This window comes from Rhinichthys klamathensis, unplaced genomic scaffold (assembly GCF_029890125.1).
Source record: "Rhinichthys klamathensis goyatoka isolate OS25496 unplaced genomic scaffold, OSU_Roscu_1.1 h1tg000362l_1, whole genome shotgun sequence".
Classification (NCBI taxonomy): Eukaryota; Metazoa; Chordata; class Actinopteri; order Cypriniformes; family Leuciscidae; genus Rhinichthys; species Rhinichthys klamathensis.
The window spans coordinates 497,675-510,385 of record NW_026606871.1 but is presented as its reverse complement, the minus strand read 5'-3'; the positions used below and the strand labels follow the sequence as shown (position 1 = coordinate 510,385).

General features: G+C 42.5%; 2 protein-coding genes across 3 annotated transcripts in view; both read left to right on the top strand.

Moving 5' to 3' along the window:
* The window catches only part of znf609b (zinc finger protein 609b), a 73,811-nt gene extending 65,016 nt beyond the window's left edge, over nucleotides 1–8,795 (top strand). Inside the window, exons 4-9 of one of the 2 annotated variants that reach the window (XM_056233184.1) lie at nucleotides 590–677; nucleotides 1,209–3,519; nucleotides 3,816–4,140; nucleotides 6,086–6,460; nucleotides 7,529–7,598; nucleotides 8,109–8,795. In XM_056233184.1, the coding sequence (XP_056089159.1) occupies nucleotides 590–677; nucleotides 1,209–3,519; nucleotides 3,816–4,140; nucleotides 6,086–6,460; nucleotides 7,529–7,598; nucleotides 8,109–8,118 (3,179 nt within the window). In that variant the 3' untranslated portion in view covers nucleotides 8,119–8,795. Of the gene's footprint in view, nucleotides 1–589; nucleotides 678–1,208; nucleotides 3,520–3,815; nucleotides 4,141–6,085; nucleotides 6,461–7,528; nucleotides 7,608–8,108 lie in introns of both variants that reach the window. The other variant, XM_056233186.1, reaches the window with a different exon arrangement.
* A 2,691-nt stretch (nucleotides 8,796–11,486) lies between these two features.
* The window catches only part of gramd2aa (GRAM domain containing 2Aa), a 44,015-nt gene continuing 42,790 nt past the window's right edge, over nucleotides 11,487–12,711 (top strand). Inside the window, exon 1 of the mRNA XM_056233194.1 lies at nucleotides 11,487–11,672. Within this exon, the coding sequence (XP_056089169.1) occupies nucleotides 11,563–11,672 (110 nt within the window). The 5' untranslated portion in view covers nucleotides 11,487–11,562. The remainder of the gene's footprint in view (nucleotides 11,673–12,711) is intronic.

Here is a 12,711-nt window from a genome sequence, read left to right as displayed (position 1 = left end):
GAGGCTTATCCGAAATACATTTATTAGTCTGACTGACGCCATATCAAGGTTACACAACATTATTATACTGCCTCTCATGAGCTATTAAGGGCATTTAATTGCAATCTAATATTGATTTTGCCTGCTTTTATGGTAGTGTAAAATCACAGAAATATCCAGCACTTACCTTTCCAAGCTTCTGTAGCAAAGCCTCTGAATCACTGCCAGCCACAAACATTTTCATTTACTTCAGCTGTTTTCACACAATTGCTAAACCATTTGCAGAGGCAGCTCACAGTACTGCAAAGTCAGATGGAGGACACCATCAAACAATTTTCCTCCCAGAAATGACACACTCTGCTCCTTACAGCTTTTAGCTGGTGTAATCATGAAGTACACAGTAAAAAAAATAGCATGGCTGCTTTGAGAGTCTCCAAAATGCCATTTGAACTATTTAAATTGTGGCTTCTGCCAGTACTGTGCGTGAAATATTGTGAATGAGTTGGAGGAGCATTAGAATTATAACTCTATACTATTACCGTCTCATTGAGCCTCTAAGATAACAGAGATATTCTCACATTATATTAATTGTCGTCTTTGTTTTTTACAGGTATGCTGGTGGTTAACGTTACCTGGAGGAACAAAACGTATGTCGGAACACTTTTGGATTGTACACGTCATGACTGGGCCCCTCCAAGGTACGTGAAATGTTTTAACTTTTCAAATCAGGAAAATCAAGTGTTCTTCTCCAGGAGCCCCCCCTCCCTTCCTCCCACTTCGCTTGCCCTTACTCCCTCTATGCTAGCAGTAAGCCAGGTGTATCACATCATAACCCTTAGGGATGAGGCACACTATTAAAAACACACACATCTCCAAGTCAAGTGATAAGAATACAGTTTAAATCAGTTTTATATTGAATATCCATTTTTTATTTGTTGTTTAGGAGTGATTTTGGTATGTTAAGCTTTTTAGTAGTATTTAAATGTGGTAACTTGTAAAAGTGCATGCTGTATTAAATGTTTAAAGTACAATTCTAAATGTCATACTATTTAGTATTTTAACTGCTAGCATGTTTTAGTTTTTTTTTTTTTTTTGCCAGATTCAATATTTTTTAACAATTTTGGTCTAATTTACCCATTGACAGCATTTAATTTAGTGTTTGTCATGATGGCTAATTATTATTAAGTTAATTGTGAAGGTCTAATAAATAATGTTAATTTTTCTTTAAGGTTCTGCGAGTCTCCCACAAGTGACCTAGAAATGAGAAATGGACGTGGCCGTGGTAAAAGAATGCGACCCAATAGCAACACCCCAGTCAATGAGAACAGCAACTCGTCTGATAATAAGGGCAGCAACAACAGCAAGACAAGAGCAAGTTCCAACAGCAAGGGTAGGCGTGGAAGCCAAAACTCCTCTGAGCGCAGGACTCCGCCCAACAGCAACACAGAGGACATAAAAGCCAGTCCGTCCTCAGCCAGTAAGCGCAAGAGCAAGCCTACATCAGACATGGAGCCCAACTCCAGCTCTGAGGATTCTAAAGGCAATAAGCGTATGCGCACAAATTCAAACGGTGGAATGACCTCTTCTGCACTCCCAATTCCTATCATCAAAACTGAGTCCCTTCCTCCTCCACTAGACCGAACCTGCCCCTCACCTGTACTGATCGACTGCCCACATCCCAATTGCAACAAGAAGTACAAGCACATCAATGGCTTGAAGTACCATCAGGCTCGTGCACATAATGACGATGATATTAAGTTAGATATGGATGGGGACAGCGAGTATGGGGAAGAATCCTCTCTCCACCCTGAGCCAGGAAGTTGCAACGGAGCGTCAATTACACAGAAAGGCTCTCTCTCCCCAGCACGGTCTGTCACGCCTAAAGGAAGAGGCTTTGATGCTCAGAGTCCATCTCCCTCTCCTGGAAAGTTTGGCTCTAAGACAAAGAAAAAGAATTGTGATGTTGAAGCAGACGTTTGTGGCACACCAATGGAGGGTTGTGAGGATGGACCTTGCGTCACTGCTGATGAGGCTAGCAATGATGGCATAGAGGACAGGAAGTCCAAAAAGCCCAACAGCAATGTCAAGTCTGACAAGCTGTCCCAGAAGAACATGAAAACTTCCAGGTCCATGGCTCCATCCATCCCTTCTCAGCAGATGTATGCTCTGCAGCCAACACCATTCAGTGGCGGGAGCCCCAACCATCCCCCTGGGTTGGCCAACTTGTTGCAGGGTATCCCCAAGAGTCCCCAGCTGAAAGGCATGCAGTCTAAGTTAGGTGTAGCTGGGGACTTGTCGCCAATTAATCCAGCCTTGAGCAGCTCCAAGGACAAAAAGAAAAAGGACAAGAAAAAGAAAGATTTGGCCAAGGATGCAGACAGCCCCAAGCTCCCAGCAAAAAGTGGGAAAACCGAAGAGGAGAAAAGTCCATATTCTGAATCCTCTGACCCAGGAAGCAGAAGTGAGGGTCATCTTAATGGCTCCTCGGACCCTCATCAAAGCCGCCTTGCTAGCATGAAGGCTGAGGCGGATAAGATATACAGCTTCACTGATAATGCCCCCAGTCCATCCATCGGGGTGGCCAGTCGTGTGGATAGCAGCGGACAGCCTCTCACTCCTCTTCACGTTGTCACCCAGAACGGGGCTGATAGCTCCTCGGTTAAGACGAATAGTCCTGCATACTCTGACATATCTGATGCCGGAGAGGATGGGGAAGGCAAAGCGGAAGGGGTCAAAGTCAAGACGGAAGATCAGTCAGGCAGGGATAGTGCGAAAAAGGCTCTCTTTCCCTCTCAGGCATCCTCTAAGGAATCTTCATATTATGCTAGCTATGACAACTACTATTCTCCAAGTTACACCCACCCTAGCCCCGGTAGCTCCACTGCTAGTGGGCCTCTACCAGACGGGCAACCTGTGAAACTGAAGAAGGAAGATGAACAAGAATTGCCAGAGGAGAAGGCAAAGGTGGATGTGCAGGATGAGCGCAAAGCTGAGGTCGCTTCAAGTCACCCACACCAACAGCAGCAAGCCTCGGTCATTCAGCAGCGGTCCAATATGTACATGCAGCCACTCTACTACAACCAATACTATGTACCCCCATATGGATACCCAGACCAGGTTTATCACAACCACCTCATGAACACTAATCCAACCTACAGGCAGCAGTATGAGGAGAGGCAGAGACTTATGGCCGAGCAGCACAGGTCTGCTGAGAAAAAGGCTGATTTCGGTGTAAAGGACAGGGAAACCTCACTAAAGGAGGACTGGAAACAGAAGGGCCCTGTTCCTCCAGGCCTAACAAAAGCCCCCAGCCTTTCAGACCTGGGAAAGCCACAGGCCACTGGCAAGCAGAGAGACACTTCCTCCGAACCTGTCAAGTCAGTCATCATCCCTAAAGGGGAGGAGGTCAAGCTACAGCCACAGCAGGCTGAGGGGCTTAAAATGAAGCTTAGTGAAGCTGGCCATCATGGAAAGGATGACTCCAAGGCAAGTGTAGAGTCTGCCAGGCTGGGTATGGAGCAAGCCATGTGGTACAGACAGGTGAGGCAAACATGTGATTCTTGAACTGAACAACAGCACTGTTTGCAAGCTAGAGGAATAATTTCCCTACAAATGAAACCCTTCATGTTATATAGGTTATATATATTTCAGACCGGGGAGTCTGAACAGGACAAAAACAAGCCCAATTAAAGTCTTCTAATGCAAAACGCAAGATCTGGCCTTTTGAGTATTATTGTTAGAATTTAAATCAAAATAATAAAATCACAGATCTCATTTGGGTGAACTAATTTCATTACCTTTCAAAAACCCTAACTGTAACTTCTTTCTGTTTCCAGTACTCTGACAGTCAGAGACCGCCAGATGAGGAGCGAGACAGGGAGCGAGACAGAAAAGGCAAAGAGGAGAGGCCCAGGCCGAAAGACAGCAGCTCCAAAGAAGATAGTAAAGATGGAACTGATGGTTCATGTCCTCCCAACACTGAGGACCATCGAAGCGGAGGGAAAGATCCTCGGGCCAATGCCCACATACCTTTCAGCTCCCCCTTGACACAGCACCAACCCTACCTGCATTACATGCATGGATATCCTTTTGGACAAAGCTACGATCCCAACCATCCTGGATACAGAGGCATGTCCTCCGTCATGATGCAGAACTACCCAGGTAAGATGAATAATAACATCTGAGTTTAACATTGATTGATTTGTATGGTTTGGCCAACATCATACTCTATGCAAGTACAGAATGGTGCAAAAAGGATTGCTTGGAAGACACATTTTGAGTGCGCAGTTTTCTTGCGTTGCATTTATTATGTCCTTAAAGGGATACTCCACCAGTTTTTATTATTAAACTATGTTATTCCCTTAACTAAGACGAGTTGATACATACCTCTCTCGTCTCAGTGCGTGCACTATATCGCTCTGTATTGCCGCAAAACTATGTTAGCACTTAGCTTAGCCCATGCATTAAATATGGGCCAAGCAGAGAAGCGACCAAACACTTCCACGTTTTCCCTATGTAAACACAGTTACTCGAGTAGTGTAACTTGACCTGGGCTGGTGACACAAAATAAACCGTTGCGCTTTTCTAAGCGTTTAAAATTGATGACTATATTGTATGGCGGAATACCATAACAATTGCTTTTGAGCACTTCGACTTGGCGCAATAATATCTTCACTCGTGAAAAGTCCTCTTACCGGCTCCCGCTTCCTCTCCCCCTCCCTCTGACATTTCCGTCAATACAACGTGACATGCGCCGGTAGTAGTAGTTCGAGCGGAGTTGACGAAGTAACAGGTTGTTGGAAGCTAGTTTGTGTACAATAATGGTTAAAGCGTGCATCGTAAAGGGTTGTGAAAATAAGGAGAATGTACATAGTGCTGTCATTTTTCACCGAATTCCAACACACCACATACAGCAGAGAGCTTGGTTAGCTGCTTTGAACAAGAATCCCAAAACACCATTGATGACTCTGAAGAAGTGGCGTGTTTGCTCCGAACATTTCACAAAGAAGGACTATACCTGCACAGGAACACGCCTAAAGGATGAGGCTACACCAACAATATTCAGATCACTTACAGAAAGCCCGTGGTCTTTCGCCAGCTCCGGTCTGTTCTGGATCATATCTTTCTTGCCTCTCACGGTCCACAAGAGCTAATTCCTCCTCCGTGTACTCGGGTTCAAACAGATATGGCTCTGGGTCTTCTAAAAGAAGTCATAATCATCTACAAAGTCGGCCATTGCAAATGATCTGCAGTTTGCTAATAGCACAGGTAGTAAAAGTCACGTTGGTAGTATTGACGGAAATGTCAGCAGCTGGATGCTATTGGAGGGAGGGGGAGAGGAAGCGGGAGCCGGTAATCTTTTCACGAGTGAAGATATTATTGCGCCAAGTCGAAGTGCTCAAAAGCACTTGTTATGGTATTCCGCCATACAATATAGTCATCAATTTTAAACGCTTAGAAAAGCGCAACGGTTTATTTTGTGTCACCAGCCCAGGTCAAGTTACACTACTCGAGTAACTGTGTTTACATAGGGAAAACGTGGAAGTGTTTGGTCGCTTCTCTGCTTGGCCCATATTTAATGCATGGGCTAAGCTAAGTGCTAACATAGTTTTGCGGCAATACAGAGGGATATAGTGCACGCACTGAGACGAGAGAGGTATGTATCAACTCGTCTTAGTTAAGGGAATAACATAGTTTAATAAGAAAAACTGGTGGAGTATCCCTTTAATAAACCTCAGTACTCAAGGTGGCCACTGAGTTACTTTCAAATACCACTGCTTTTAAACCAGATGCGTTATCATTTAGGTAACTAGCTTTAGACATGACAACAGTTTAACTGGTTCAGCAAGAATCTCCTCTCGTAGATAACCTGATCCCCACTATAGTGCTCCTTGTGACAATGTTGAGAATGCAACACAAACTTGCGCTGCTTTGTAAATTGGTTTTGACATTTTATAGCACAATGACATGTGAAATCAACTTTGGCATGGTGGAAAATTGCCATTCATATACTTGCATAAAGTATGTTTTGGGTCTTTATGTGTGTTAAAAGTGCGTAAAGGCACTTCCATGAAGTAGAAACTCAGTATGGTTTCCTAATCTTTAGGGTCGTATCTGCCAGCGGGATACCCTTTCTCCCCTTACGGCAGTAAAATGGGCGGTGGAGAGGAAGCAGAGAAATCTCGCTCCAGCCCCACAGTCAGCAACAAGTCCGCTTCAGAGTCCAAAGCCTTGGACATACTACACCAACATGCCAACCAGTACAAGAGCAAATCGCCCACCGTTGCCGACAAGCCCTCCCATGAAAGGGAGCGAGGAGCAAGCGACCGAGAGCGGGAAAGAGAGAGGGATCGAGAGAGGGAGAGAGAAATGGATCGGCCTCGATCATCTCCCTCCCAACGCCTAATGCCACCCCACCACCACCACCATCATCTAGGCTATCCCCTTGTAGCCGGGCAGTACGATCTGTCTTACGCCACAGGTTAGCGGTACTTTTTTACATTAACTTGTAAAATAAAATATGAATATTCTGATTATTTTGAGATGGTTGTGGATGAATCTCACACAGTCTGCCCAGACTCCAGAACATAATGAACTCTAAAATCTGGCTGAAAATACAGGGAAAAAAGCCTGTTTTACATGGAATATATATATATAGCCAGGGCGTTTCTTCCGAGGAGGCAAGGGAGGCAGTGCCTCAACAAATTGGATGAGAAAATAAACCATATTAGAAAAATAAAACAACGCAAATATTACAAAGATGTGGGTTTAGTGGGGGGGGGGGGGGGGGGTAATAGATAATGAATGGGAAAAAGTCACGTGAGAGGAGGGAATGCCTCCATCGCACTGATTGTGTATGATTGGTTCGTGTGATAAATCCCACCTCTTGTTTTCGTGCGTGTTCACGAATCGGTCTGAATTAACTAAATTATGGTGTTAATGGGAAGACTAATAAAAAAGTAAGTAAACAACTCAGCCATTTAGATGTCACCGCTTTTGTCACGTCAAAATCAAACTTGAAATAGACTGAAAAGATGAAGACTGTGGGAAGTGTTTATCGAGCTTGATGACTGATGAAAATAAGTTGACTTAAAAAGAACATCTGAATATATTTATATGAAAATTTCTTATTTTAATTGTTAAATTGTGCCTTTAGTTATTTTTCTGGAATAAATGTAATGTCAGTGCTTAAAAATTACTTGATGAGATTTATACTTATATACATAACTGAGGACTTTGCCGCCTTATTTCAGAACACCACCATACACCACTGATTTGTACTATACTGTGCATTGTGACCTTATGTTTAATTATGACATTGTTATAAATTACTTTCTGTACCACACTATTCAGAATTAGATTTTTTTAAAGATATGGGGGGAAGGGGGATATAATATGAACCAGTCACTTCTTAATGAGATTTCAAATGGCTCATCTGATCTGTTTAGGGGGGGGGGAACAACTAAATATTGCTGCTCATAAAACTGTGCCAATTCCACAAGGAAACTGAGCGTAAACAACATCTTTACTGGATGTTCCTTAATTGCAGGCCTTTCATCGTCAGCAATTGTTGCCAGTCAGCAAGCCTCAGCCCCTTCCCTGTACCCACCAGCACGGAGGTGAGAATGGTAAGAGGAAACAAAGATCAAGGAAAGTCAGCAGAAGTGATGGATTGTGGCCAAACAGAGAGTAAATCGCATAAATCAGTCAGTTTTCACGTGTATCCCCATTTCTGCTTTCATGTCATGCGTAATGTAAAAGCTTGTTTTTGATATCCAAGCTTACACTAAAGTTTCTGTAGACCTCCCATCTGTTTCATGGCAGCATGATAGTTTAAGGACCCCTGGATTGAGGCTAGTGTTTTTAGCACCGCAGTGTTTGTAGCATTGCTAGCACTCCTGTACCGTTTCGACAAATGAAGCCTATGCTGACCTCTGGTGGAAAGACATGTAATAACATCAGGGAAATGGGGAGAGTGCATCGGATTAGGCATGTTTAATAATAAATATAAGAAATACTACATTTATAATTAATTATTTATAGATGTCATTTTAAAGCCAAATCATAGATTAAAAATATGCTGTATTCTGACCAGTTGTTTCTTGTGTTTTCTTTCTTTCTTTCTTTAGGGAAACCTGATTGTCTCGCCCTTCTTTACAATTAATCATGTGACTGGATCACATGGGGAAGTATATGGAGTTCATTTAGACATCAGTTGAATGGTGTTTCTATATTTTTAGTTTTTCTGCCGGAATGTGTGGCAGATTGATGTTTTCCTAGTATCCGTACCTCGTGCCCCACTACAGACTGAGACCAGGTTTAAAGCCATCCCGCCCTGCTCAAAGCCCAGCTGGCCACTGAACTCTTGCCTGTGAACTGGCGAGGAATGATCGAAAAGCAAGGACTGTCATTGTACTCGCCCGACGCGGGCTGTGGCCAGGCTGAGGAGGGGACATAAGAACACAAAGACTGAAAATAGTTTTATCACACTGAGATAACTAAAGTTGTTTCCTTTTTTATTTTAGTTGGCATCCTCACTGAAAACAAAAAATCGGTTTTTGAATTGCTCTCTAGATACCGCTGCGGATAATATCTAGCATTGTCTCATAACTCTGTCTTTCTGCCCTTGGTTCCTAAACGGTTCTCACCGCCACATGCCTCAAGACTGCTCTTATTTTTTTTCTTTTTCCCATGCCTGGCTTCTCTATCATCAGCATGGTTCTGTGTAACAACACCCAGTAAGTTATAGCACTCTGCTTAAACGGTGTAGGAGACAGTCATGCTGTTTTACTGGGACATGTTCAGCACTACCATCCAGCCTCTCATGGTGAGCGTCCACGACTGCCCGAGATACTTCACTTCCAGATTCATTCACCAAATATAATTTAAGTGAGCACTGTTCCGCCACAGTCTTTCAGAAGAACATCAGCGGCTGAGGTCCGTTTACTCCAGGGAATTCACTTGGTTATCCTACAACTTGAATCCGAATATCCTCCTTGGCTACCTTACCTCATCGCTGACACAATTTCCGATTTATCGCCGTGGTTCTTAAAATGGATGTTTGTTAATGTGACGAGGTATAGTAAGTTCTTTTAGAGAGACGCTTACGTGGTGGCCGTTCTGCTACAGCATTATGGGGTGCGTGACACCAGAGGCCCAGTAGTTTCGTTCTTGCATGGGGCCGCTCTATCCCTGAACACTTATTGTGGAAGTGTTGTGATGACTCCAGCGTGTTTTTAATGAAACCAAGTGAGCGTTTGACCCGAACATGCTTTCATAGCCCATCATGCTCTGTGTATTTCATGTGTCATCCAGCATGGTGTACTATAGCACTAGAAATGTGACTTTTTAACGGTGTCTCCTCAGGCAAAGCAAACTTTGGTTTCGCACCAAACGCTGACTCTCTTGGTTGCGCACACTATGTGATGTCTGTATATGATGTACAGAGGGACTGTTTTAAAATGCAATCAAGCGGCCATCTTGATTTCTTTGATGTTTTGTTTTGAAATCTGTCTCTTGGGTGTGCTTTTCTTTTCCTGTCTGGTACTGTCCTCTCTGCTTTATCTGCCATGGCTTTGTTTTGGCTTGCTGGGTTGTTGTTTTTTAACATTCAGTAGATCCATGAAACCCTCAAATAAGTCTTGGGAGTCTCTCAATCTAAAATCTCGACCAGTCATAGCTCATGGTGGATCTCAGGCGGTTTCCTGGTCATTCTCCGCTGATTTTGGGGTCATATAGATTTTAACAGGCTCTGTGGGAACGAGACGACAGACAGGTGTTCGGAGGATTATGTTGACTCATTCCCTCTCTCCCATGTGTTAAAGTCACAATGGAAAAAAGCAGTAAAGCACCATGGTACACTGAATACTAAGAGAAATGGGCTGTTACACATCCAAATATGTCATTTGATATTAGGTAGGCTACATTGGGATGTTTGTGCTAAACCTGAACAATTATTTTTGACCCTCATGGTTTTTGTCAGTTAAGAGAGATTCTCAGTTCATGAAAATTGTCCATGTGCATTTCATTTCAAATGGTGCTCAGTTGACACGCTGTGATTTGTTGGAAAGAGGATGCCGTGCACTATTGCATGCTTTACGTCATTTTCACGATGGACTACCACCTCTTTCCCGTTGCGCTTCGTCCCAAGTGTTTCCCAAAAGACAACTTATCACCAAGTATCAGGCCCCGGTACTTAAAGAATGTTTACATTTTTTTTTTTTTTTTTTGTTTTTTTTTTTTTGGCTGTATCACCCAATTCCTCCTGTTCTTTCTTGGACTGTTCTCTTATGTAAAGTGTACATTACCACGTTTCTTTTTTATACAATACTGTAACTTGCCTTTGTACATTTAGGCAAAAAAAATAAATCTTTTTATGAGACAATCACATCTGTCCTTGTGTGGCTCTCTCTGTTCTGTTTTATAATAATTTAAAGAAAATAATTTGTATGTTTTTAAAAAAAAATACATTTTCTTTACTTTTACAACAAAGGTGGATGTTCTTATCCTTCAATCAGAAGATAGTTTTCAGGTAAGTTATCTTAGCTTTCGATAACTGTGGTCGAATGTGTTCAAACCGCCACAAAAGAGCGTCTTCTCTCCGTCTACTGATCTAATGCGTGAACATTATGGGAAACACTCTAGCCAGACGGGGTTTAAACTGTCGGCTGAAGACACAAGTTTGCTTTGAAGATAAAAAACGTACCAAGCACAATGTTCTCTCATCATCCCTGATTTCTAACACACACTCACAGCGTTCGGCGTGATCTTGCTGCTGTCAGAGCAGAAATTACAGATTTTCATCTCTTCTTCTGTGTTTAAAATCGTTTGAATGAGTAAATTGGCAAAACAAAACACATCCAAATGATAAACTTTCACTCAATGTTGGTTAAACTTAGCAGTTAATCCACGAATAACATGCGTGCTGAACCGTGGGGCCGGTCCGTACGGATCAACCGCTAATGATGAATGAACACACATCATCATAATTGCTATCTTACCAGAGATGGAGAAAAATCCTTCTCCACTCAGTAAACGTGTCCCTGTCCCCAAAAATGCCAAATATGTTGCTACTCAAAGCTCCTCCTCCACGTTTTCTGCTGCGCATCGTTTATCTTCACCACGCATGCGCACCAGTTATGTTTAGAAGACTGACAGGCTCAATATTATTCCAAATCCTTCACCGTTAAAAACCTTGGATGCATGAAATTCCAAATCCCTAACATTTTAATTCACTTGCCTTATTGCTCTAATGCTGTTAGACAGTCATATGACAACAATGAAATGTCTGAAAGGGTCATTGTTTTGAATATTTGCACAATAAAGCCCTTTCAGCTTGTTGTAAAGTGCTTTGTCTGTGACAAAAGGAGCTTTTTGTGTGCAACGTGATGCAGCAGTGGAGATTATGCGGGATGATTTTGTGGATTGTGAATGTAAAATCTGATTATCGCCGATGGGAGGGGGGATGGGAGGGAGGCAGGGAGATGCTGAGGCAATGACTTTTCCTCTGATGTCCTGCAAGGGCATGGAAGTACACTTTTCCTCTTGCTGCTAAGCAAGTCTGCATCGGATATCTGGGATTTCATGGGATGCACTATATACGCAGCCAGTTCTGAGGCTCCTTCAGCGGAGGGGCCTGAGGCACAGAGACGCCCCCATGGTCACAGCACCAGGACCTGTCGTACCCGGGACCGGTGAGGCTCAGATGCATTATAGCGTGTGGACTGACTGTTGACCTGTGTCTTTTATTAATGCCGAACTTTAAAGCTATTAAAAACCTCAACTGTCAGACATTTATCGCCAAAATGTGAATGTCCACAGTCATTTCTGGCTGTTTATGTGTAATTTAGGCTATACTTTTACATTTTCACTTTGGATTTCATTCATATGCTTTCTTGTGTACATCTGTTTTAACTTAATTTGCACAATCTTTAGGCCTACTATTTGTTGTCTTGTTTTCAAATTTCAAAGTAAGATCAAGGTAGAAATAATATTAGGCCTACCCACAACTGTTGTAAAGTAGCGTACTATATAAAACGCTTCTGCCATGAAGTAAAATAATAATAGGCTAATAATAATAATAACAAAATTATTTTGAAATGGTTTATGATAGTAGGCTTAGTTATGAAGCATTTCAAAGACAACAGATTCGTTTTTATAGACGTCTACGGACATTTACTTTGTCAGTCGTTGTCAAAACTGTCTGGACTAGAAAAAATAATTGATTTTAAATGGGTAGTTATTCCGATTCTGCAGCGTGTCAGTCAGTGTGTGTGTGTGTGTGTGTGTGCTGGAATAAATCCAGAGGGAGTTCCAGGAGCTTCCTAATAACACCACGAGTCGCTAATGCTGCTGACTTAGCTCTCATAAGACATCACACTGACTACATAACGCTCACGATCACACTTAGTTATGACACTTTACATTCATAAACACGGACTGTTGTAACGCCGGTAAGGATGTTGTTGTCTTAACATTGACCCACCTCTATGGGACACGTCGAGCGAGGGTTTGGATATTTCCTCAGGTACGTGTCTGTCAACGGATCTTTTTCACAGACTGTGATGACGCGTTTTTACGGTCATCAGCATCATAAATCCTGCAATGTTTTTTTTTTTATTATATATATGTATGTACATTTATAACACTATTCTATGTAGTATATTACCTTTGTTTGTATCAAATTACAAAACAACTACTGCTGTGAGGGTGTTTTAATACAGCAGCTGTGGA